Source organism: Physeter macrocephalus, chromosome 13 (assembly GCF_002837175.3).
Source record: "Physeter macrocephalus isolate SW-GA chromosome 13, ASM283717v5, whole genome shotgun sequence".
NCBI classification, from domain to species: domain Eukaryota; kingdom Metazoa; phylum Chordata; class Mammalia; order Artiodactyla; family Physeteridae; genus Physeter; species Physeter macrocephalus.
This window is the reverse complement of record NC_041226.1, coordinates 81,068,616-81,095,516: the sequence shown is the minus strand read 5'-3', so window position 1 is coordinate 81,095,516 and position 26,901 is coordinate 81,068,616. Positions and strand designations below refer to the sequence as shown.

General features: G+C 49.6%; 1 protein-coding gene across 2 annotated transcripts in view; it reads right to left on the bottom strand.

Moving 5' to 3' along the window:
• The window catches only part of CUL4A (cullin 4A), a 51,963-nt gene that overhangs the window by 22,758 nt on the left and 2,304 nt on the right, over positions 1-26,901 (bottom strand). Inside the window, exons 3-15 of one of the 2 annotated variants that reach the window (XM_024117445.3) lie at positions 18,734-18,837; positions 17,102-17,171; positions 15,865-15,938; positions 13,286-13,448; positions 12,786-12,875; positions 11,706-11,788; positions 9,443-9,510; positions 7,129-7,247; positions 3,901-4,093; positions 2,463-2,567; positions 2,055-2,165; positions 1,887-1,972; positions 1,196-1,303 (exon numbers count right to left, since the gene is read on the bottom strand). In XM_024117445.3, coding sequence (XP_023973213.1) covers positions 1,196-1,303; positions 1,887-1,972; positions 2,055-2,165; positions 2,463-2,567; positions 3,901-4,093; positions 7,129-7,247; positions 9,443-9,510; positions 11,706-11,788; positions 12,786-12,875; positions 13,286-13,448; positions 15,865-15,938; positions 17,102-17,171; positions 18,734-18,837 — 1,374 coding nt within the window. Of the gene's footprint in view, positions 1-1,195; positions 1,304-1,886; positions 1,973-2,054; positions 2,166-2,462; positions 2,568-3,900; positions 4,094-7,128; positions 7,248-9,442; positions 9,511-11,705; positions 11,789-12,785; positions 12,876-13,285; positions 13,449-15,864; positions 15,939-17,101; positions 17,172-18,650; positions 18,672-18,733; positions 18,838-26,901 lie in introns of those variants that run through there. The other variant, XM_007117386.4, reaches the window with a different exon arrangement.

The window sequence follows — 26,901 nt, the reverse complement described above, 5'->3', positions numbered from 1 at the left end:
TACCTCCACTTCATTTAGTTGTTTTTCTGGGGTTTTATCTTGTTCTTTCATCTGGTACAAAGTCCTCTACCTTTTCATTTTGTCTACCTTTCTGTGAATGTGGTCTTCCTTCCACAGGCTGCAGAACTGTAGTTCTTCTTGCTTCTGCTGTCTGCCCTCTGGTGGATGAGGCTCTCTCAGCCTGAACTATTTTGATACAACAACTGAACAGACCTGCAGCACCATGAGTGGCGCATGCCTGGGGGGAGGAGGTAAGGGGTGTCTTTTGGCAAAGGTGATTGGGGAGACGAGTGTCTCCCCGATGGTGGAGGGGCATGGCGGTTTTCTGCAGAAGAGGTTCCACTGGGAGGGTCACACCTGGGCCCGGGAGCACGAGAGAACCAGATGCGTGTGGGGTGCCTCACAGTCTTCCCATTGGGTGGAAAGGTTCAGGGAGGGAGGGCCGAGCCCACGGCCGTGGAGGTCCCATGGGGCAAGTGGACACACAGGCTGGAGGCTGAGTGGGGTATGTGCGCAAGGGGAAGGAAGCTGAGGGGGCTTCCAGAGAACATCAGCATTCAGGATGGAGGGGAAGGGAAAAAACAGAAGACAACCACAAAGGCAACTGACTAGTGGGGTCAGAAACAGAACAGCCAAGGAAAGATACTGTCTTGGAAACGGGAAGAAGGGCTCCAAGAGGCAGTGCTCTGCCCCGGCTCCCAGGGTCCAGGTCTCCATGCCCAGCTCTCTTCCTGGAGGCCTGGTACCAGCCAGCCGGCGCCCTGACCAGTGGTCCGGGTGCTGCTTCCTTCTCTGCACATTCCGTGCCCAAGCCCAGGGTTCTCCCCAGTACCCGCACGTCCCCAGAGAACCAGAGTGACGCACCGTCCCCTGCCCCTCACGGGACCCTGGCGCTGTCTACAATGGGCAGGAGGAACAGCCAGACAAGGAGGCCCATGGCTCCGCATGCAAGAACTTTTTAGAAAAGTGCCTGTGCCAGCACCTTCTTGACGGGAGGCCAGTGGACACGGAGACAAAAAGCGTCCACTGCGAACACTGTTTAGATAGGGACGATTCAGGTTTTGACCAAGTGTGTCAAAACTCCTTGAAAGAGAGCACATCTGTGCCGGCATGGGTGCTATAAGGATGAGGTCCGTGGGGCTCTGGAGCACCAGTATATGAATAACAAAGGGCATTCGGGCTTTAAAACGCTTACCTCTGGAGTTAGATGTACTTCCATGGGGGTGTACGTTGGCCAGTATCCCATCGTAAGTATGTTCACTGTCAGGTCTATAGAGCCTGGGTCACTTTGATTCTGCATATACTAAAAACAAAGAAAATCAGAACAGAATGATTACTTTAGAATATCACCAAAAAGAATTAATTCATTAAAAAGTAAATGGTGTCATTTTCAAAGTACAGTTTACCTTGTGTTTTCATTTATTTTAGTCCCTGGAACATATTTCACCAAAACCACACACCCTGTTCTAAAGTCACTAGAAATGTTTTCTCTTCTTTAGTCTTGTATCAAATAAGGATCATTAAACTCATTTAAGTCAAATGTTTAGTGTGCAATTTTAGGGATTATTTTCCCTTTTTCTTTTTTTTGGCTGTACTGCACAGCTCGCGGGATCTTAGTCCCCCAACCAAGGACTGAACCTGGGCCCTTGGCAGTGAAAGAGTAGAGTCTTAACCACTGGACTGCCAGGGAATTCCCAGGGATTCTTTTCCTTTTTCATTTTGAATTTAAGTTTTTTGAACGTGTGAGACGTTAACGGTGTAATTTTTAAGGACGAGGATTCTACATAATTCACATACTTATGTACATAATTTACATAATCACTTCTCACAATTTAAAATAGGATACTGTTTAAAAGGCTGTTTTACTTGACAAGAACACAACTTGCCTGCTTGAAATGAACCATGATGTCCTTAGAGAGCTCCATGTCCTTGAACATGCCTTCCAGCTTGCTGGTGAAAGCAGCCCCACACTCTGCACACAAGTGGACTGCAGGTGAGCATCCTGGGAGAACACCCATCGGGCACCGAGCCCCACCCCCGCCCCACGCGCTCACCGTGCTTCAGCTTTGACAGCATAGACTTTTCAGCATCAACGGAGGCACTTTTTCCAACGAGGAGTCTTTTTGCCAAATCTTTCTTGTAAAATGCTTCAAAGACATCTTTACCTATTTATGAGCAAGTGAGAACAACGTAAGTCATTAGATAGCTACCATGCAAACGTTCACCTCGACAGCTGAAAACAGCCAGAGGGGCGTCCACCCTGACGCAAGCCAGCTCTACCCACTGAATCCCCACAAACACCTCACTCAGTCCGTGACAGCCGTCAACCTAGTCCCTGTGGTAACAGGGAAGCAGACACATTCCTGTTTTTCTCAAAAGAAGACGGGGCCCGACTACAGACGCTCTGCGGACACCGCGTCCTCTGTGCCCGGTGGTGAGGAGATGCCGCGGGCCCCACTCACCGTGAATGAACCGGAATAGGATCATGATCTTGTCCAGGATCCTCTCCAGCTCCTCGTCCGTTGCTTCCTTATTACCTGCTCTCAATTTTGAATCAACGTGCTTTGCTGTAAGAGGTTAAATTATTTGAAAAATAAGCATTCGTTATATAATACATATTCTAAACAGATGAAGGAAGATCTTTAATTTCTCCACGCAAAAACTGAACAGTAACATTCTGGAACCTTTCCAAAATGACATTATTATGAGACAAAAAGGCAAACACCTGATTTTCTAAGATCTGTACTTTCAGGGCACTGAGAACAAACACTTTGATCCCATGCTGGGGCTCATGACACATGACTGCTCCAGAAATTGCAGTACCCCGTCTTCAAGATGTGGTGTGATACATCCGGGTGAGACTTTCTTAAGAGAAAGCACTTTTCTCAGGGCTGACAATGCAGGGAAGAGCAGTTCTGCCTGGGCTTCTTGTTTCTGAGATACACGAACCAACCATGACCTGGCTTAAGGAAGGCAGAACCCAAGCTCCCAAGAGTCTGAACCCATCTTTAGAGAAATCGCAATCCATAAAGTGGTTCAAAGGCCAAATTAAATTGCCTTTAAACTTCTCCTCTTGTTGCTTTTTTCCCCTTATCATTCTTTATTATGAAATATTCTGAACATACACAGAAGTAGTCACTTGTACAGTGAACCCCATGTTCCCACCACACATTTTCAACAACCCTCAACAGAGCCCAAGTCTGCATCACACCTTCCCTGCCCTTTGCCTCCTGTCAATTTCAAAAAAAAAAAAAAAAAAAAAAAATTTTACTCACTAATGAAATTCTGTGAATCCTAAAATATTTTGATATTATCATGAAAAAATCATATAAAGGGATAATTTAAAAACTGTTTCATCTTAAAACATGCTCTCTCCTGAGATGTCATTCAATTTTACCGTACTTTAATACTGACTGGAGGATACAAAGATAGTGACTAAATAGCATCTCCTGTTAAGTATTATTTAGAGATTGATAGGTATCCTCATAACCTCATAACGTTCATATGTAACAAACCTCAATCCAATTTCTGAGCAGAAATCACTGGCTTGTAGTCGACATAGAGAATCAAGGCTCATCCTTACAAAAACAACTCTGGAGCTGTGAGTAGTGCAAACTAGGATAAATCTTTATGTCCCTTCCTCTCTTATGATGTCAAGTTCCATTTCCTTACGAAATCACAACTACATTCACCCTTATGAAAGTACCACGCACTTACATATGTATTTAATATACCTATGAGCACACACACCTGTGTATGTGGTTTTTTGAAAAGGTGTGTCCTGTTAAGGCATGTTCCCTGCCCTCCCCATAAGGAGATTGAACTTTTGGGAAAAACATCTACTTGAGTTTTGCTTTATTTTCCCATGTTAAGAAAAGGTATAGAAGTATGTGTTTCTACCGATCAGCTCTGCAGGTTTGTTTGGCCTCTTGTTGATGAACGATTCGAAGGACTCCTTCATCAGGTTGATGAACTTCTCGTTCCTCTGGAAGCACACTTCTATCACGTGGTCCACTCGGTCCTTGAAGTCCAGCAGGTCCTGCACCATATCTTTATCTTTTTCAGGATTGATAACGATCGTTGTCCCAAAAGTCTGCAAAAACATACGCCAAGTCATCAACAGGTTTCTGATACAACACAATTGTTCTCCTGCTATCAAAGAATCATGACAGTTTTATATGAATTAATCACTCCTGATATTACACACTAAATAATTTCAAAAGTTTCACAAATTTAGTCCACCTTCCAAAAATTAAGTGGATATGCAACTAACGCTTTAGGGTTACAATTCTGCTTCTGGAAGAATTTATCAATTACTGGGGAAATGTCTGTTGCTTTCTGAAGAGCTTTTACTTATAAATTCCTCAAATAGAAAGTAACTCCCTTAACCTGATATACCTATTTGGACTTCCTGACTATAGTTTTCTTTCCCCTTCACTTCTAATCGTGGGTGGTTTAGAGCCTGGTTTTTAGCCTGTATTTTTAATTTAAAGATGCTATTTAAACATTACTAAAAGTCTGTGTGTGACAACAACAGTTCACTATCTGATGAAAAACTACCAGCTGAAGAGACGCTGAACATAACCGTGGTTCAATGTAAGACACGTCTTCACAGGACACACACAGTTACACGTCAAAGGTGGCCGTGGAAGCTGATCGCTGGTGAAAAGGTACAAATGACATGGCACAAAGACCTTCTGGAGAGGGACAGGCCATGACCAGCAGGGGCGGGGGGGACTCACTCTTCACTCTGTACCCTTTCACACTGACAGGATTTTAAAACAACATACATAAGACCACGACACGTGAGGGTCAGCTTTATTTTGTGAGGAAACACTGTGCTGTCACAGCGTAACTGCTTATCGTTAGTGCACCCTTGGAACCGTGTGCACACGGTTCACACTGACTTTTCCTACCGAGAATGGACACTGCAAAGGTGAGCTCCTGTGTTCAGCACCTGTTCCTGTCCTCTCAGGACTACTGGTCGGCAAAACCCTCAATCTCCACTGGCCTTTCCTAACGTAAAGCTCCAGTGCTGACCCAGCGTGAGTCGCTTACGCCTCTCAGCTCAACGCAACCGCATGAAATCCTGGGGGCACGTGTGCGTGCATGCGCGTGTGCATGTGTCCAAGCTGGCCACATGCAGACCAACGTGCAGCTTCAGGCCTGATTATTTCCTTTATCTTTTTCCTCAGCTGAATTTTCCGTGACAGTCATAGATTCACGTGCGGCAGAAACAGTGACGATGTCCTCGCACACTAGGCCTCGTCTCCCCGACGGTGCCCTGTGGGAAGCTACTGAGCAGCGCCCCAGCCAGGACACTGGCCTTGACACAGCCCACCTGTCCCACCCCGACGGGGCGGGGTGTTCGCCTGCAGCTCCGTGTGTGCGTCACCTGGGCAGGCAGCACCTGTGTGTGTCATCTACGCCCACGGCCAAGAGGACAAGCGGTCAGCACCACAAGGATCTCTCCTGTTGCCTTTTGATAACCATACACATGCGCACACGCATGCATACACACGCAGAAACCTGCAAGTACATGCTTACGTAATAAATCCTGGATTTCTAGGAAACAAAGTAGCATACACACCCACCTGACATACCAAAATGTGTGAGAGTTCCCACTGAGCAAAGGCATGAGATCACGTTTATTCAGTAGATTCACAAAAACAACTTTTGAAAGTCTCGATTGCAGAACTCAGCTAGTATCGGGTTGGCCAAAAGGTTCGTTCCGTTTTTTCTGCAAGATGGCTCTAGTAGCGCTTAGTTGTCTTTAACTTCATTCAAAACAATTTTGTTAGATTGTATTGTGACAGCTGTCACATCAGCGTACATTTAAAAAAAGACTTATCAAAATTGGTGAATCTTTGTGTAGCCATTTTAATACTAAAGATGGAAGAAAAAACAACCTTCTCGGCATATTATGCTTTATTATTTCAAGAAAGGTAAAAACGCAACCAAAATGCAAAAAAAGATTTGTGCAGTGTATGAAGAAGGTGCTGTGACTGATCGAACGTGTCAAAAGTGGTTTGCGAAGTTCTGTACTGGAGATTTCTCGCTGGACGATGCTCCACTGTTGGGTAGACCAGTTCAAGTTGACAGCGATCAAATCGAGACATTAATTGAGAACAATCCACGTTATACCATGGGGTAGATAGCCAAGATACTCAAAATATCCAAATCAAGCACTGAAAATCATTTGCACCAGCTTGGTTATGTTAATCGCTTTGACGTTTGGGTTCCACATAAGTTAAGCGAAAAAAACCTACTTGACGGTACTTCCGCATATAATTCTCTACTTAAACGTTCTGTTTTTAAAACAAATTGTGACGGGCAATGAAAAGTGGATACTGTACAGTAAAGAGATTGTGGGGCAAGTGAAATGGACCACCACCAACCACACCAAATGCCAGTCTTCATCCAAAGAAGGTGATGCTGTGTATATGGTGGGATTGGAAGGCAGTCCTCTATTCTGAGCTCCTTCCGGAAAACCAAACGATTAATTCCAAAGTACTGCTCCCGATGAGACCAACTGAAAGCAGCACTCGATGAAAAGCGTCCAGAATTAGTCAACAGAAAACACGTAATCTTCCATCAGGATAACGCAAGACCGTATGTTTCTATGATGACCAGGCAAAAACTGTTACAGCTTGGCTGGGAAGTTCTGACTCATCCACCGTATCACCAGACGTTGCACCTTCAGATTTCCATTTATTTCAGTCTTTACAAAATTCTCTTAATGAAAAAAAAATGCAATTCCCTGGAAGAGAGTGAAAGGCACCTGAACAGTTCTTTGCTCAAAAAGGTAAAAAGTTTTGGGATGACGGAATTATGAAGTTGCCTGAAAAATGGCAGAAGGTAGTGGAACAAAACAGTGAGTAAGTTGTTCAATAAAGTTCTTGGTGAAAATGAAAAATGTGTCTTTTATTTCTACTTGAAAACCGAAGGAACTTTTTGGCCAACCCAATACTTACGCTGACGACAAACGGCCAAATGGCAGCTTTTAAAACGTGTTTACACCCGGACGGTATTCATCCCTAAAGGTTCTGTGCACGAGTGACCTGGAGGGAGGTGGGTGACGGCGGCCCCACGCCCGTCCCTCGCAGAGCCCGAACGACGGCCACGCACCTTGATGTACTCGCTCCAGTGCTGCAGCAGTGCCTGCTGGCCGCCCCGCACACGGCTGAACAGCTGGTACATCTGAGTGAGGTCAGGCACTCTGTTCTCATCCAACAGGTGGTCCAGCCCTGAGATCACACGGCAATGTTAGCTCGGCATGGCGGGCGGGAAGGCGGCACGAGCAAAAGCTAGGCTGGGCCGGGGCTCGCGGCACACAGGGCCCCCACGGACGTGGAAACCCAGGGGTCGCCTGGTTCCTACACGGGCAAGGCCCCGTGACGCAGCCCACCAGGTGAGTCTTGTTCCCTGAGCACCATGCTGGGAGATGTAGCCCCTACCCCTTCCCCGCACGGAGGCCCCTTATTTGGCTAATGTAGCAAAGGTCTGAAGAACGCTCACACCAACTCTCTGACCTGGGAGCTTTACGACCCCAAGTCACTTCTGATTTAGTCCATCAGCCAGAAAGTATATTTGCCTAAGATAAGCTATCAAATCTAATCTTTTAGTTGACTTATTTTATTCACCTGTATGATAAATTGTGGAAGGAAAACATGTATTGTTTATCAGATACTTGGAGGTGCTTAACAGCATTTTTTTAGGTCTTTACTATTTCAGGTTTTAACATTTTACAAACGTTTTCTAAACCCACCACAATCAGAAGAGCTTCATGAAGGATTTTCTAACCACCTGCTTTCTGATAACTGGGGGGAGGCAGTGAGGTTAGAGCGGAGAAGCTGTGAGCCAGTCATGTGACTGCAGCCTCAGCTTCTGCTGTAAATCAGGCACACTGTCCACACGTCAAAGACACACAAACGCGTCGGCTGTGCTGACAGACCCTGAGCAAGGCTCCAAATGTCTGTATTTCTCTCAACTGCGATTTGATCTACTGATGCAGATAACTTATTCTACAACTGATATACTGAAACGCTGAATGATGACTTAAAAATTCAAAAATTATAGCTTTTAATTTTTTAAATGCCTTTAATAAAATTTAGACTATACTCTTACATATATAATTTACCATTTTCTTGAAACAATTTTGCTTATCAAAATACACACTGAAACGATTCATCCAAATTTCTACTGTCTACTTGAAGTTCCCTTTTTTTCTAAAAGTGACTCCTTTTTGGACCGCCCTGGTGGTCCAGTGGTTACGACTCTGTGCTTCCACTGTAGGGGGCGAGGGTTCGATCCCTGGTCAGGGAACTAAGATCCCTCATGCCGTACGGCGTGGCGCCCCCGCCCCCCACAAAAAAGTGACTCCTTTTTAATAAACACCTAGTATGAAATCGGAGGACACTTGTTTCAGGTGGACAGTAAATCGAGGCCCCATCCACGTGGAAACGTACCAGTGTGTGGGCTCCAGTGTGATGTGAGCAGGAGACACCAGATTCGCACCCTGGCCCTCGGCTTTTGGGCCATGATCTGAGGTACTAGTGTCTTGCTCGGTTTTCCTGTAAACTGGGGCTGTTCTAGGACCAGAAGGCATTTACATGAAGTACAGCAGATGCTCACGAACACTAATTCTCTCTTTTTGGCTTCATTCTGGTTTCACTTGGAAGCCCCACGTTTAGTGTCTCATTAGAGATAATATTACCATCTGGCAAAGCAGACCCCAAGCAGATGCATTTGGGGGCTACTGGGCCTTCCCAAAATTAGACTTTAAGGTTTCCAATAGGTTGAAACAGATCCCGTGGCTCCAAGATGACTTTCAGACGTAACAGTAAATGATATAAAAAGCAACACCAAGCACTAAAGTGTGCAAGAAGGTTAGACTGTGCTCATCACAGTGAGGGTGGGAGTGAAAACATCACATCACCTCTAACAGCACGGCGCTAAAACCGCACTGTCGGCCGCGTGCCACGCTGGCCCGGTCTGCCTCTGTCCTGGGACCATGGCGCCAGCAGCTCGTCCACCGCAAAGCCGCGCGCAGGGCAGGGATGCAGCCCGCGGGCGCCCCCCGCCCATCGGACCGCGCGCACCCACGCCTGCGGGTCAGTGCCCAGGAGGGAAGTCACCGTGCAGGATGGGGCCTGTGAGCACAGCCCAGGCCGTCCGCCGGCCAGAGGGCTCTCGCAACCAACCTCTCAGCCCGGATAGGATTTCACGTGATTTTAGCTTAAACCGTGGCTCTTACGCGCGCCTTTCACTGTTGCGAGTAATCAATTCTCCCCTCAAGGGCTCATGTCCATCATTTTTCCGATGATTTTAGTGTCTGTCTTCTTACAACAAGTGTCCTCGCGTGCTTACAATGCTCCGCTAACTCTCTTAGCAAATCAGGGACGAGCAATCAGTGCAGAGACACAGAGCTGGGAAAACCTACCTTTCTGCAGAATCGCTGTTAAATGTTCTCCTAACAGCTGCTTCTCCACACAGGCAATCAGTGGTTTCCTGGGAAGTAAACAGAGGCGTGTCAGGAAGGAAGTGCAGGGGAGAGCCTGTCGGCTGTGGAGGACGGTGACCCCTGTCCACGCAGCTGAGCCCAAGTCAGCACACGCCCAGCCACTGCCGACGCCGACACAGACTCAGGTCACCGGGGCCCCAGGAGAGGGGGACAGAGCGGACGGGAGGCGCCCTCGCCCACCGCGCCTGGGGATGAAGGCTGACCCGGGCAGGCTGCCCGCGACCCTGCCCCGCCCGGGTCCCACAGATGGCCTCCTGCACCCACAGCGGCCCTCGGCCCTCACTCCTTCCTGCCTCTTTTCCCCCAGGACCACTCTTCACAGTCTGACTTCTCAGAGGGGCCGCGAATGCCACACAGGACACACAGCTGCTACTCCTGATCCGTCAGCCCCGTTCGCTCAGTTCTTCTTTTAGGGCACCAGAGCCCCCGCTTCCCTTCCAGGCATACTGACCCTGGCCTTCACTTTGAGGAACTCTGCACTGCACCATCTCAGGCGAACCTCAGGGCGACCCAGAGAGAGGCGCGGCAGGCGCTCGGGCTGCGGGCACCGAGGGCCCAGAGGTGTGGCCTGCACCGACGCCCACAGCGCCCGTCCCGGGGGAGGGGCTCCCGGAGCACAGCCTGCAGGCTGCCATGGCTCCCTTATCTGCCACCTCCCTCCTGTTTCTCCGAAAACCAAAACCGTTTCTCACTCTGACCTTTGAATCGCCCGAAACCACAGGAGCCACACCTCGGGCAGCGCCCCTCGAAATCCTAACCCAGAGGGGGGCCACCCTCTGCTCTGCTTAACTCTCAGACACTCCTAAGCGAGACTGGGGAGGGGGCAGTTATAATACAGCACCTACACACCTGAGGGCGGGGAGGGGGGGCCGAGGTGCCCAGCGCCACCGGGCGCCGGACATAGTCTCCTCTACCTCCCCGCCCCCTCCCACCCCCGAGGACCCCGCTTCGGCCCGACGGCACCACCCTGCACCTGGGGTCCGCTCGGCATCTCCAGCACCAGGTGTCTGAGAGCAGCTTCACCTCTGCTTCACGACCCTCTATTTTCCATGTTCTCAAGCTGTCACATCCTGTCCCTTTCTTTCATCCTGCCTGGCCCCTCCCCCCACCCCCGGGAGTCACCACGTTCTGCACGTTTTAGCACTTTCCCTCTTAAAAACATCTCTCTTTTCTGTCTCTCATGTTTCTGCTCTAATCTTCCTCACTTGAATAAATATTATGTGCCTGACACAGACATTCACAAAATCTGCCCTGGTACTTTTCCCTACTCACTGACCTCAGGTTTAGAGGAAAAAAAAAAAACTGGATAAAAAGAGAAGGGACAAGTTACTTCCCTGGTGGTCCAGTGGTTAAGAATCCGCCTTCCAACGCAGGGGACGCGGGTTCGATCCCTGGTCAGGGAACTAAGATCCCACGTGCCGCAGGGCAACTAAGCCCATGGGCCGCAACTACTGAGCCCGTGCACCACAACTACAGAGTCCACGCGCTCTGGAGCCCGCGCACCGCAACTAGAGAGAAGCCCGCACGCTGCGACGAAAGATCCTGCAGGGCTTCCCTGGTGGCGCAGTGGTTGAGAGTCCGCCTGCTGATGCAGGGGACACGGGTTCGTGCCCCAGTCCGGGAAGATCCCACATGATGCAGAGTGGCTAGGCCCGTGAGCCATGGCCGCTGAGCCTGCGCGCCCGGAGCCTGTGCTCCGCAACGGGAGAGGCCACAACAGTGAGGCCCACGTACCGCAAAAAAAAAAAAAAAAAAAAGATCCTGCATACCACAACTAAGACCCGACGCAACCAAAAATAAATATGATAATATTAAAAGAAAAAATAATGTGACTGAGTACTATAAGGAAAAATTACAGCTATATCAGATGTCCAACAAAACTTTACAACGGAAATTGCCTATATTCAATGATACCTCATTAACATAAACTTCTATAAATTTATTATACGTTTATAACAAATTATAAACTGTCTATAAAAAGATACCAAGTATCTCAGCCTGAATCACTCCCTTTGGACGATAACTCACCACAGGCCACGAGTCAGTGTGACTTACAAGTGCTGAGTAATCACAGACAACAAGCAAACTGTCCCAAGAGCAGAATACGTTCAGGTTTAAAGAGCAGCGAGTGAGTCTACAAGACGCTGTGGGTAACAGAGCTGAGCGCGGGAGTGGTACTCACTGTGTACTGTGGTCTAGATACGTGATCACGCGGTCACCCTCCTCCCCCAGGCGCTTACTCACATGGTTCAGGTACTCCGGAACCTTCCAAACACAACATTTAAATACATCAGCAACAAAAACCTTCTTCATGATACCCAAGAAGCTGAAATACTGTTTTCCTTATTTAAGAAAAAAAAGCAGAATGTACATTCAGGCCAAAATGTTCATAGACTACCAGGGGTGGGGGTGGTGAGGAGGGGGAGGGGGATACACGGCAGGAGGTTTCCTTCAACCCAATCCTGGAGACTGAAGGTAACGTCTGGAATGGGGGGCAGGCAGCATGGCACGGTCCTGCCCTGCTCCTGGGGAGGGTCCTCCCGTCACTGAGGCCCAGGGACAGGTCACGGCACCCCCCGGCCCATGCTTGGCGGGGTTGGCAAACGCCAAGCAACAGACTGCTCCTCTGAGGCCCCAAAGAGAGTGGCTGCAGGAGATCTCAAAACACACTCTGAGTTTCCACGGGTGAAGGGTCACCTGCCTGCACAGCAAAGGCCCCGTGACAAGGGTCGCTGAGGCTGTGATCCCGGGGCGGCAGCCAGGTCGGTCTCCGACTCCCCCTCCTGTGACAGTCCCGAGGGGATTCCTGCTGAGCTGGGCTCTGATACCCGAGAAACCGGCTATCAAGTTTTTGGGTTCTTATTACTACTAAATACATGTTTTTTTCCCGTGGCTTTTGGGGTAATCTTTTCAATGCCTCAAAGAGATGAAAATGTCTAACATGTCAGGTTTCTCTTTCATATTTAAGAATCATCTTTTAAACTTTTGTTTCAGCTTGAGTTCCTTTATGATTTTAGAAGCGATTTCACTAGCTTTTTTATTGGGGGCGGGGGGCAATAGAAGGGTTTCTAAATTAGGAGAAAAAAATTAAGCCCTTAATAAACTCACAAAGAAGCTCATCACTAGGAATTTAAACTAGATTGTAGCTTTCGGAAGATTTTCAGTGACGTGTTTGCCAGCATGAAGAGACAAACATTTAGAAATCACACTTAGATGCACATCTGTGAAAACAAGGGAATTCAGAAACATTTCGTTGTCTCACCTCTCTTTCTTGCATTAACCTTTGGCCTTCTGCAGCATATAAACAATTAGTTTCTTCCAAAAATTTCAGTTCAAATGAATCTTTATACACCTAAAAAACGAGCAGGGTTAACGACCAATGACAGCGAAGAAACCGAGCTCTCAGCCTGAAGGGCTGGAGCCGCCCCACGTCGAGGGCGCACGGCTGCCGTGCCCCGCGCCCGTGATGAGCTGCCTGGGCCCGCCCAGTCCCCCTGCTCTGCCCAGGGTGCTCCCAGGCCCCGGCCGTCTCCCGGGCCACTGAGTCTGTGCGGCAAAAGCGGCCCCTTCCCCGGCTCCGGGTGAGCCCCAGCCGAGCCATTCCCCTCCCATACGTTCTACCGATACTCTAACGGTGTCAGTTCCGACACTGACATCGTGACACCGCGTCGCCCGGGTGTCAGCAGCTGGGCCGGGGTCCAGCTGAGGAGCGCCTCACGGGGAGGCGCTCCCCCGTGAGCCGTGAGGGCGCGCGGTGCCCACCTGGAGGTCGGACAGCATGCCCAGCAGGCTCCGCAGCAGGCTCCGGTCCACGGCCTCCCCGCTCCGCTCCCGCTCGATCAGCAGCAGGGTGCCATCGATGGTCTTCGTCTGGACCACTTTATCACTAATGATATGGTTTCTAAATAGTTCTAACCCCATGTCCCTGTACAAACAGGGAAGACAAGGCTGTTTTAGTTTCACTTCTTGGAAGTTCTGGGTGAAGCTCCAGCTACACTATGAATATCACCCCCAAGCTACTGACTTGCTAACTCTCTGGTCCAGGTGTCAAGAACTCCTTTTTTTAAAAAAAATTTTCAGGGCTTCCCTGGTGGCGCAGTGGTTGAGAGTCCGCCTGCCGATGGAGGGGACACAGGTTCGTGCCCCGGTCCGGGAAGATCCCACGTGCCACGGAGCGGCTGGGCCCGTGAGCCACGGCCGCTGAGCCTGCACGTCCGGAGCCTGTGCTCCGCAACGGGAGAGGCCACAGCAGCGAGAGGCCCACGTACCGCAAAAAAAAATAAACAAAATTTTCATTCTTGACAGTCTGGTGTGCCTTGTATCTCTTTCCTCATCAATGCTGCCTGTTTCCTGCATGGGTCAGCGGGTTCCCGCCGTCCTGCCCGGGAGCCCTGAGACCCTCCGCCTGCCCTGCCCCCACCTTCCAGCTGCTCCCCCTGGGCAGCTCTGGCCACAGGACGACAGGACTGAGGGTGCAAACCAGAGTGCATCGCACTCCCTCAGCCTGCTCCCTCCCGATTCAGCGTGCTGTGCCCTCTCGCCACCTCTAAGCCCCGTTCTGTAAAGTCACTTCCTTTTCTAGCTTCCTGGCCGTCTGTTCACTCTGACCCAAGGCAGTGCGATTTCTCCTTCTACCACCGGGAAACCGCTCGTCTTTGTTTCCTGTAACCCACGCGTGGGGCGGCTGGGGCCCTCTCCTCTCCGTAATTCCACGTCTCCTCTGCTTCTCTTTCCTCTCAGCCCCGACTCCTGCACGGCTCCTACCAGACCGACACCCACGAACGTCTGCAGGACAGATCGTCGTTACTCAGAGCAGCAATCAGTTTGGAGAAGCTGATGATGAGAGGAAGCCACAGAGCTCCTCCTCTGCGCGGGGCGCTGTCCTAAGGGCTTCAGCACCTCCTGGCTGACTTCATCCTTAGAGCAGCTCCCTGAGGGATGACCGTCCTCCAGATGGAGAAACTGAGGCAGCGCGGCTGCCGCCGCAGGACCTTCTTCTGAAGCCACACTCTCAGCTCAGGCTCCAGCCAAGCCGCCAGGATGTGCCCGTGGCTTCCTCCTCCCTCGGCGCGCCTGGGCGCAGCAGGCTTCCTCTCCCCACCTCCTCCCGTCTCAGCTAGTGGGCCGCTCCCATGGACTCTGCAAAGCTCAGGCCGGGGCTCCACTGCACACCCAAGTTTCTCACGCACCCTCACAGCGATCCCTGCCGTCCTGCACGAGCACACTTGCTTCCCTGCCTGCTGCAGTGGACGGGGGCTGGTAGGGTTCACGCTCTGGGCAGCGCCTCCAGGTTAGACAGCAGGGTTACATTATAAACTACGTTTAGACTATGGAGCCTGACGAGCTGGGCACAGCAAGCTCCTTATAATCTCGCTGCCTCAGTTTCTCCATCTGGAGGACGGTCATCCCTCAGGGAGCTGCTCTAAGGATGAAGTCAGCCAGGAGGTGCTGAAGCCCTTAGGACAGCGCCCCGCGCAGAGGAGGAGCTCTGTGGCTTCCTCTCATCATCAGCTTCTCCAAACTGATTGCTGCTCTGAGTAACGACGATCTGTCCTGCAGACGTTCGTGGGTGTCGGTCTGGTAGGAGCCGTGCAGGAGTCGGGGCTGAGAGGAAAGAGAAGCAGAGGAGACGTGGAATTACGGAGAGGAGAGGGCCCCAGCCGCCCCACGCGTGGGTTACAGGAAACAAAGACGAGCGGTTTCCCGGTGGTAGAAGGAGAAATCGCACTGCCTTGGGTCAGAGTGAACAGACGGCCAGGAAGCTAGAAAAGGAAGTGACTTTACAGAACGGGGCTTAGAGGTGGCGAGAGGCCACAGCACGCTGAATCGGGAGGGAACGTCCATGTGGGCACAGGCCAGGGGGACAGAGGGCGAGACCACACAGACAGGCCCCGTCACCAAGGCGGAGCTGCTCGGGGACGACGCTGGAAGTCGGGGACCAGGGACCCAGGGCAACGTGGGCACAGGGTTCCCGACTCACACTGCCCCAAGCAGATGGAAGCCAACGCCCTGTGCCCGGCCCATCAGCAGGGCACCGGGAGGTGCCATCAGAGAGCGACCGGCTCCCCGGCCTTTCCCAGAGCAGAGGTGGAAGAGGTGACAGAAACGGGCTTCACAAGGCACGTCCATGCCCGCGGGAGAACGTGCCGGACTGGCGGCTGCCCCTCATGGTGACAGACACTTCCGGGCCGAGAGCCACTGAGGGGCAGGCCTGTGTGCCAGCGACCGTGGCCAACACAGAGGACCACAGACAGATGGTCGGGCACGTGTCATCAAATCAACCTTCGGAGACACAGGTCAGCCGCAGCCTCAGCCACAGACCAGGACCGGGGGACACTCACCAGATGGAAGGAAGCATGGAATTCTGAAGCACGTAAGTGCGATCCAGAAACAGGAAGATACTTCTGATCATGATCTGGCGGGCAAGAGAAGGACGTGACTTATTTACGTGCCTCACCAACAAATCATTCAACCGTAGCTGTCTCAAAGCTAACATGATTGTTTCTCAATGAAAAGATATTTTTACCTTCAAGACCCTCATGATTGATTTTTTTCCCTGAATTTACACATTCCCCTTGGTGTTTGCTTTTCATCTCTTCTATCCAGAAAATCTGACTGCAGGGATTGTACAGCACTTTGCCTCAAAGATGCCTTTGAGATTCAGTCATTTCCTGACTGACGTGGTGACTCTCCTTAGACTGGGAGATGCTCTAAGCTGAATTTTTCCAGCATTCCGGCTCGTTACGTTGGCATGAGGCTCTCAGCCACGTGTGTGTACTCGACTTCACTTTGCAGGCTCACGTGGTGGGCGGTGGCCCTGGGGCTCTCTCTCGGGAGCACCCAGACTGTGTCGTGGAGGTTTGCTTACACACGTAGAGAGAACCTTCCCAACACATTCACCTGTTTCTACCGTCCCCTGGTGCCCGGCCCAAGAGAGACTCATTCGTTGTCGCCTACTCACCTCAGTCAGGAAACAAAAGAATTCAACCTAGTTAGGAAAGCTACTGATACTATCTTTTCTCTCACTTACATAATCTTCAGCCAGGTCACCCTGAAAACTCATATACGTAAAATCAAATTAGAATCAATATATCTACTAAGTCTAAGCCTGGTTGTCTAGTTACAGTAAACTCCTGGAATTCAGGCTTGATTCCAGGCATAAGCTGAGATCAAGGAAAACGTCAGAGACCCACGGGGAATCACAGGCACCATGAGGTACCTGTGCAGTCGGCCTGAAGGCCAAGCTCGCAGCCAGCCCCACCCCAGAAGAGCAGACCGTCCCCCCTCTTCCCCACCCACTGGCTAGCTCTGTCGGAGCTGGATGGCAGCATCTGACCTGAACAGAACTCCCCATCCCAGCTCCCAACCGGGCCCTGCCTTCCTTGGGGGTTGAGGGAAGGTAGATGGGGCCACGCTTTGGTTAAAAAGGAAAACAAACAACACAGCTGGATGCAAAGGGGGCACATACTCCCAGCTACTCGGATCTGCCTTCCGTCCAGCTGAGCCAGAGGCTGGAGGAAAAGACCCAAGAGGGCGTGTGCACTGAGACCCACTCAGGGAGCATGTCAGCAGGCTTACCATTTGTCTGCAGTGATCCTGCCAGCATGTGTTAATCTTCTTTAAAAATAAAACACTATCTAGCGAGTCTGTGCAGACCTGCTAAGGAAAACTTCAGAAACACCGGCCTATTTACTTATTGCAATTTTTACCCCTTACTTTCTGCTCTCTTCGCCTCCGAGCAGTGCATGTTATTTAGTAATCAGAACACTGAAAGGGCAGAAGCTCAGAAACCACACACGTGGTTTCCAGCCTCCGTGTCTCCCTGCCTACCTGTGATGAACCTGCCTGCACTCACCCGCCTCCATCTCTTCCTGCCCCTCCCCGTTTCCCTTTCACCCCAGTGCCCGCTGAGTGGGCTGGGGGTGGACCAAAGGCCCCGCCCCAAAGGGCAGCTCTGGAGATGCTGTCCCAGAGGCGAAGAAGCCCGTCACTATGAACAGCACCGGGGGATGGGCAGACGGGGGACGACGGCTGAGGGTCAACTGTCACTTCTGGTCTCACAGAGACGGACGTCACGTCTCACCCGTGCACCACGTGCGCGACCTGACTCTCGGGATGCTGTTTACAGCAAGACACCCGGCGCGGGCTCCTAGGGCAAACCTCGCCAAGCACCCGGGCACTGAGTGCACAGGTTAATCAGAGCCCCATGGGCATGACGTCTACACCACCTACGGCCCACACAGCACCCTCACACCCAGCCGCACAGCGCACCGTTACTCCCTTTGGACGGGTGTGCAGGCAGCTGGCGGAGGCAAGGACCCGGCCTCCCGGGCCTCAGCCCTGCTCCAGCCCGTCTCAGCTCCACAGCACCGGACATGGCACCGGACACAGACGCACCCCTCAGTGCGGCCCCTCGGCCGAGGTGCAGCAGGCGCACGGCTGGGCACGGCTGCAAGTTTCCACGCAACATTCCAAGCACGGAGAGAGGAGGCAACACACTGCAGCCCGTTTCTGGCGTGTGAAATCGGAAGGCGCTGGGGTCATCAGCGGCAGGAGGCCTGGGGGGGTGTGGGGGCCGCTGGAAGGGGCAGGGGCTGGGGGTGTACTGACCACAGCCACAGGGGTCCCAGCCAAGCACCTCATTCATTTTCTCGAGGGTCCGCTCCTAACTTAGAAACAGAGCGAGTCACAGCAAAGACCGAATAGCTGAACGGTTAACAAGCGATTCTGGAAGAACCGTTACAACTGCTCACAACTATAATGGCCCATGGTATCAGACCTTCCGCGAACAGTCTGAAAAAGCCTGCGTCGTAAGCACACGTAGGCAGGTGCCACGTCGGCAGCGGCCCGGCAGCTCTGGTGCCCAGTGCTGAGCCGAGGCGCTCACCACGTGGCGGCACCCTGACCGGTCTCCGTGGCCAGCGGGGGCCCGAAGGCAAGGCTGCACAGGGTCAAGCCCACGCCAGCCAACCTGAGGCGCTGGGAGGCCCGGGAGCTGCGGCCAGGTGGGGCCCCACCCCACCCACTAAAAAAATCTGTTACTTTGGTTTATATGATACAAGCGTAAGGTTTTGTTTCTATAAATAAAAGAGAATTTTAAAAGCTTTTGCTTTAATGTTAAGGATACTCATTAGTTCTTTATCCTATTAATATTCAGTTTCAAAAGATTTAGGTAATAAATAGGAACTTCACAAGCCAAAAAAAGGATATTCTCTAAACTGAAGGATTTGTGCTTGGACGTGGCCTTCACAGACCTGGCGCAGCTGCTGGTAGAGCACTGGGGAAACTTTGTGAGAACAAAGATTTTCAACAGCCTGAAAACAAAAGGTATAAATGAGTTATTCACTGTGAACGACAAATTTGTTCTTTAAAAGCAACCTATCTGTACAAACAGCTCTAATCGTAACACGAAGCCACGCCCACCACTTATGTAATCCACAAATAAGTTATCATGGTCAAGGGCAATTATCGCTGGAACGCTGGAATCCAGTAAAAGTTTGGCAAAAATGGTCCCTAACAACAGTGAACCTGGAGTGCAGATGTGACGGCGCCGCGCTGACAGCCCCAGGACACCCAGGCCCCAGGTGGGCCCGCCCCAGTCTGGGCTTCTCACGATACTCTCGGAAGCGTCCCTCCTCAACAGCCTCTCAAGCTGGCTGCACACCGTCCCCCGAGGACTCAAAAGCAGCTTGAGCCCCCCGGGCCTGTGTCTGGATGACTCCTTAGTCTGAGGTGGAGCCACAGGAAGGTGTGTGAGTTGACCCTGACGATCGCCAACGTGGAACCAGAGCCGGAAATCCCTGCTCCAGACCCTGGTGACCACCCTCCAGTGGGGGGAGAACAAGAATTCCAGTTCCTTTCACGCTCATGAGTCTGATGATTCTGTCCCAAATAAGCTGAAGGAACACGGGCCAAGTGTGACTCCAAGTAATGAAGAAACAAGGTTTTGAGGCAGAAATATTTTTCATTAGCTGTTTTGATCCACATCAAAGGAATAATGCTTGTATATTCTTACCAGTTCTAATAAAATTTTCTTTCAAATCTCATGTACAAAATTAGCATCTGATTCAATCCAAATACGAAATGTTATAAACAGAAATGTAGTTTTTCTACTGCCTATTTTTGAACTATTTTAAAACATATGGGGGATATACAGAACGGAGACACTTCGAAATCGTAACTCAAATACTATATTCCCGAGGGGAAAAAAAGGGCAACTTAAATTTTTATAGATATTAAGAAAATAATTATGTAAAGAAATATATAATACATAAAACACAGGCACATCTACAAAGGTCAAAGAGAATATGGACTAATGACAATAACTAAAAGAATAAAAATACTTTTCCCTTACATTCTGCCTTACTGAGAACAAGGGATTCCCGACCACATTTTCTTTTTACATCCTTCAATTCCTTTCCCAAAAGCTTCATGTTTTTATAATTCAGTCCAAGATCCACTGTCTCTTTCTCTCTTAAAAGAAAAACCAAGATAATCTCCTAACAAAGGCCTTTGCACCACTAGTTAATCATTACAATTATTACCAAGTAAATTTTTAATATAATATATGAAGAAAACATTTTTCTTTGGTAAAAATCAAGATAAGCTTAGTGGTATGTGTCCTTCATAAAAGGACATCTTAGAACCATTTTCTGAACGCTCTGATTCCTGAACCAGGTGTCAACGTCCTCAAAACAACCTTTTCCCAGTTGTGACTTTTTTGGTTGAATGCTAGAGCCAGCTCTCCCTCGTATATATATGTCCTGTTGAGCACATGCTTACTATTTACGTGAAACCCACTGAGATTTCTTTTTTGAGAATCTGGAGGCCTCTTAAAACCACCAGCCAAGGCCTGGGGCACCCAGGCGTGCTGGGGGCGCCGGCACCTCTCGGGTCTTTGCTGAGTCACTGCTGGCGTCTTCATGTTACAGGCAGCTTGTCACTGGCTCGCTCCCTGCGGGGGGTGGGGGGCGGGGGGCGGGGCGGCAGGGAGGCCGCGGGCTCTTCAGGGCTGCAGGAGCGCCCAACACAGAAGGCCGTGCCCAGAACACGTTCAGGAGGTTCAGTCACACTCGGACGCTCAGAAATGCCTCCTCGTGGTGTATGAAGCACCTCGCGTGACCGGTACTGGTCCCGGTACCGGTCCCGAGCACACCTCTGGATCCAAGCACTGGAGGCGGGGAGTGGCAGGACCCGGGCCCTCGTAGCACTGGGACAGAGGTTTTCCTCCCACCAGCATAGCCCAGTGGAAACACCTGCCCGTCCCAGCCTCCCAGCCCTGCCACCACGCCCGCTCTGCACATGCTTATCTGTCTCAGGACAGACAAGTGTCCCAGCAAAACGCCCATGCCTGCGAAGGCGCTCCCCTCTGTGGGGATCCCCCGCCAGGCCCTTAAGGGAGCAAAACAGCCAAGCGGCACCTACAACTACGCACTTGGGGTGCCAGTAGCTAAGGCGACAGCTGGCGTCAGAGCGGAGTGGGACATTTCAGAGTGAGAAATGCTAAGGGAAGGAGCGGGCAAGTACTCTGAGTTATTTAGGTAAATGAGGGGGAAAAATGAAAAACAAACCCCCACCCCCACCCCCGGAAAGCCACGCCCCTGTGGACTATCCTGAGGGCCGACGCAGCGGCCCGGCCCCAGGTCACCCTACTCGGTGGCAGGCCTGCCTGAACGCGACCGGCGAGCACACCACACGCGAGAAGCCGCCACCAGGACGCTGCGGTTCCCACCCACAAGAAACGAGCAAAGGGCAACGTAAGAAGGAGACAGGACTTGGGCCTGAGCGTGGGACGAAGAATGGGGGGCGGCGCCCCAGGAAGACATCCGCCCTCCCGGCCCCCGCTGTGAGTGACGGACGTGATGCCCTCGTACAGACGACTGATTTCGCTGAGTGACCAAAGCCGCTGCGTCAACAAAATCCTTCCTATTGGGCCTAAGATATCTGAACCTGAATATTCTCTGTTTTTGAATAACTTATGCATTGAATTCACTCTTGATTAACTTACATTCTCAAATTGGTCCATCAAATAGTGTCCACTTGTTTCCCATTTTCTCGGCCTCCTCACCCACTTGCGTCGCTTTCACCCCCCCCTATTAATCCATCGGGACCGGACTCCACTCCGCTCTCCTTCACCGAGCTCTCACCCGGCACCGGGTTTCCTGGAGACATTTACCCTGTGACCCAAGGTCAGCAGCACAGCTTTTCTCAAGCACAAGTTCTCTGTGACAGGTTTGATTCTGTGCATCAAAACTAGTCTGAAATCCGTAGAGATGAGACTTGTCGTTGCCGAGGGGGAGGGATGCACTGGGAGTCTGGGGTTGGTAGATGCAAGCTGCCACGGTTACAGTGGATAAACAACAAGGTCCTACTGTATAACACAGGGAACTATCTCCCATCTCTTGGGACAAATGGTAATGGAAAAGCATATTTAAAAAAGAATGTCTCTATGTGTATAACTGAGTCACTGCTGTACAGCAGAGACTGCCACAGCGTTGTAAATCAACTGTTCTTCAATAATTAAAAAAAAGCCAAAAATAAACAAAACGCTAGTCTGAAATCAACACATAGCCTTCCCCGAAACCATTCTTGAAAATGTAGTCTTCAGTTTTCTGTTGTCTCATTGAGATGATAAGTAGGACTAAAACATATAGACCTAAGACACACAAGATATACTTTCTTCACCAAGTTGAGATTTCAGATCTAAATTCAGAAAAGATCTACGCACTCAAAATCTCCTCCTCCTCGCATTACAATATAAGAATGACTCTCAGCAGGATACGTATCTACTAAGACTTTTTCATGTAATCTGAATATCCCTTTCTACCAAACAAAAATAAAAATAACTAAGAAACTGCAGGCAGGCTGTGCAGACAGGCAGGAGTTGACCTTTCCCTCCACCGAGGCCTCCTCAGACCTGGCACGGGGCGATGCCAGACCCCACTTTTGGGAAACTGATCAATATCAAAACAAGAGGTTCTCCTTCAAATAATCCTGAAAACCTCCTCAAAAACAAACCAACCAACAACCTTTCCAGCTTTGGTGAGAACTGTTACTTGCAAATAAGATTCTTTGGCAAATTATACACCACACCACCTCAGCAGAAATTCAGGCTTTATTCTGAAACACCAGGTCCAACGCACTGTCCACTCTATTGGAGACCAGGATAGTTTCACCGTGACATCACTTACTATCTCCACCCCATTCGCTCCACAAGATGTGAGCAGCTCACTCTGCAGAGATGTACTTAGACTTGCTGGAACTTCTGAGTGGCCAGGCACCCGCCCACACACCTGCGTCCAAAAGCCCATCCACTGCCCCCCACACGGGCCCTCCTGAGATGCCCCCTGGAATGAGTGCTGCCACTTTGGGGGTAAGCAGCCCTAGCCCTCAGGGTCTCACATACGCCCACACGGACACCCACGATACCCAGGGCATCTGGAAACACTGTTTACAATAATATCTATGGTGACTATTATGAAACACATCCTGGGTAAAAGGTCCAGCGAAGTCATTTTACTAAGAAAAATGACGGGCAACTGATACCAGACAAATCTCCAGGGAAGAGCAATAATGAACCTACAGCTGGAAGACATAATACTTCCTTACATCAAAAGCCTCTGAGTCTGGGCACTCGGTGGGACTCGTGCCCCTTCCTGGTCCAAACGAAGTAAAGGAAGCGGACTCAGCCTTTGCTGAAGTAATACACAAAGCAGCAGTTTCCGAAGCGCTGCACATTGGGCTCTGAGAGGCCGTGGCCTTGGCAGACAGTAGACAGACAAGCACTAACCACTGTGGCTTCTGGCATCCAGCGTCCAGGCCACAGAGCAGTCGCCCCCGGCTGAGGCCTAAGTCTGCAGGGCGAAGGCCCCGAGGGGAGATGACCTTAGGGTCCAATTCGAGTACTCAGAAGAGCGCTGTCCAGCACGTATGTGGGAGGAGACGGCCGAGGTGAGGGAAAGAACCCCCGAAAGTTTAGAGACCTTGGGCTCTGGTGCTCACACACTTCCCACCAGCCAGGCGGGAACACAGCAGGACGCTGGGCAGAGGATTCAAGGAGGTTTGTCTCAGCGGCAGGGCAATTAGCCCCAGACAAAACACTGCTCTAGTCCTGCCTAGCAACGCTGAAAGGCAACAGTCTAAAAGGTCAAACTGATTCTAAATAATTTAACCAAGTCTGGAACAAAGCTCAAGAATATTCAGAGAAATACAAAAGCATCTACCACACAAGTCAAAATTCACAATGTCTGGCATCCAATCAAAGCTATCAAACACGCAAAGAAGGAGGAAAACAACCTTTACTGGGGAGAAAAATCAGTCAGTCAAAGCAACCTGGAATTGACAGAATCAGCAGACAAGGACACAAAAGAGCTATAACTGTGCTCCACACGTTAAAGAAAGTTAAGCAAAGAGAAGATACAAAAAAAGATTCAAATTGAACACCTAGAGAGGAAAACAATGCAGAGGTGAAAATTATTATACCAGATGGTATTAATGGCAGATTAAACATTGCAGAAGATGAGTGAACTTAAAGAAATGGATAAATTGAATAGTTCTATATCTACTAATGACATCTGTAGTTGAAAATCTTTCCACAAAGAAAGCCAAGATGGCTTCACTGGGGAATTCTCTCAAACATTTAAGGAAAAAATAATACTAATTCTGGACTTCCCTGGTGGTGCAGTGGTTAAGAATCCACCTGCCAATGCAGGGAACACGGGTTCGAGCCCTGGTCCGGGAAGATCCCCCGTGCCGCAGAGCAACTAAGCCCGTGCACCACAACTACTGAGCCTGCACTCTGGAGCCCATGAGCCACAACTACTGAGCCCGCGTGCCACAACTACTGAGCCTGTGCTCTAGAGCCCGTGCCCCACATCTACTGAGCCTGTGCCCTAGAGCCCGTGAGCCACAACTACTGAGCCCAAGTGCCACAACTACTGAAGCCCATGCGCCTAGAGCCTGTGCTCCACAACAAGAGAAGCCATCGCAATGAGAAGCCCGCGCACCGCAACGAAGACCCAACACAGCCAAAAAAAAAAAAAAAAATTTATTTAAAAAAAATAAAAAAGAAATAATACCAATTCTATACAAAGTTTTCTAGACAATGAAAAGAAGAGAACATTTCCAACTCATTTTATGAGGCCAGCATTACTCTGATACTAAAACCAGACACAGACATTACACGAGAATAATACAATATCCTTTGTGATCACAGATGCAAAAATTAACAAAATGTCAGCAAACTGAGTCCAACAGTACATAAAAAAGATAATACATCATGACTAAGTAGGATTTATACCAGAATGAAAGACTGGTTTAACATTTGAAAAATCAATCCGTGTAATTAACAAACTAAGAAACAAAAATCACATGACCATCTCAACAGTCACAGAAGAATCTGTCAAAATCCAACATGTATTTCTGATAAAAACTCTCAACAACCTAGGAACAGAAAGGAACTTCCTCAACCTGATAATGGGTATTTTTGAAAAACCCACAGCTAGCATCATATGCTGTTCAATGATGAAAGACTGAAAGCTTTCTCCCCTAAGACCAGGAACAAAACAGGGATGTCTGCTTTTTCCGTTTCTATTAACCATCGTACTAACCACCAGAGATTCTATATAGTGCAATGAAGCAAGAAAGGAAATAAAAGGCATGCAGATTAGAAAGGGAGAAGTAAAGTTATCTCTGTGTATAGGCGACATGATTGTCTACACAGAAAATCCAATGGGATCTACAAAAAAGCTGCTAGAGATAAGTGCGGTTAGCAAAACAGCAATATACAACATCAATATATAAACATGAGCTGTATTTGTAAGTTCTATCAACAACCAGAAATTAAAATTTATACTACCTTTTACAATACCATAAAAATATGAAATGCTTTAGGGATAAATTTCACAAAAGATGTACAAGACCCGCACAGCGGAACTAGAAAACATTGCTGAGACCTAACTAAGCGAGAGCTGTCCCTTGTGGTCAACTGGGGGGTTCAGTGTTGTCAAGATAGCAGCTCTCCCCACGCTCACCTACAATTACACATAATCCAAACCAAAATCCTAGGAGGTTTTTTTGCAGAAATTGGCAAACAGTTTCTAAAATTCATATGGAAACATAATGGACCTAGAATACGCAAAACAAGTTTACCCAAAAAAGGATAAAGCTGCAGAGCCAGCACTCCAGACTTTGAGACTTAGGACACCCACACTCACAGGGACAAGGACTTCTGACAAAGGAGCAAAGGCAGTTTGCTGGGGAAGACAGACGCCTCAACACATGGCATTGGACCAACTGGACCTCCACAGGGAAGACAGTGAGCCTGGATTTATACCTCACAGCAAATACAAAAATTCACCTCAAAACAGACAACAGACCTAAATGTAAAACCTAAAACGCTGAAAGAAGGAAATACAAGGGAAAATCTTTACCACCTTAGATTAGGCAAAGACTTCTCAGAGAGACACTAAAAGCACAATCCATAAAAGACCAAACTGATACAAAGACTTCATCAAAATTTAAAACGTGTGCTCTCTGAAAGCCATAGTCAAGAGAATCAAAAGACAAGCTGCGAATTGGGAGAACATATTTGCAAGGCAAATACCTGGTACAGGCTGCATGCTCAGAACACATAATAAACTCAAACACTCGATAATAAGAAAATAAACACCACCATAAAAGATGAGCAGAAGATCTGAACACACACTTCACTAAAGAAGGTGTATGGAATGGCAAACGGCACAAGAAAAGATACTTAATACCGTTAGGGAAATGCAAGTCAAAACCGTAGTGAAATTCCACTGCTCACCTACTAGAATAGCAAAAATGAAAAAGACTGACAATACCCAGTGTCAGCAAGGACACGGAGCAGCTGCAACGCTCACACACACGCCACTGGCAAAGAGGCAAAGTGCTGAAGCCGTGCTGAAAAAGTTAGGAAATGTCTTGTAAAGTGAGATACACACTTTCCATTTTACTCTGAGAACCTACTTCTAGATGTTCATCCAAGAGAAATACAATTTCTGTCCACACGAAGACTTACGCATGAATGTCTGCAGCAGCTTTATTCGTAACAACCCCAACTAGACGCGCAGACATCCATTACCTCAGGGTAACTAACTGGGGGCCCCCAGAGTACTCCGCAGCAAAGAAACCAATTGCTGTCACATGTATGCACGCGCCCAACTCACAAGCCCTACCCGAAGTGAAAGGAGCTAGGCACGACCGCACGGGACCGCACGGTTCCACTGACATGAGACTCAAGAGATGGCAAAACATACCGACACAAGGCACATCGGTGACTGCCAAGGACTGGGGGTTAGGGCACAGGACAGGACCCGTGGGGCCCCAGGGAACTTTTCAGGGTGACAGAAACATTC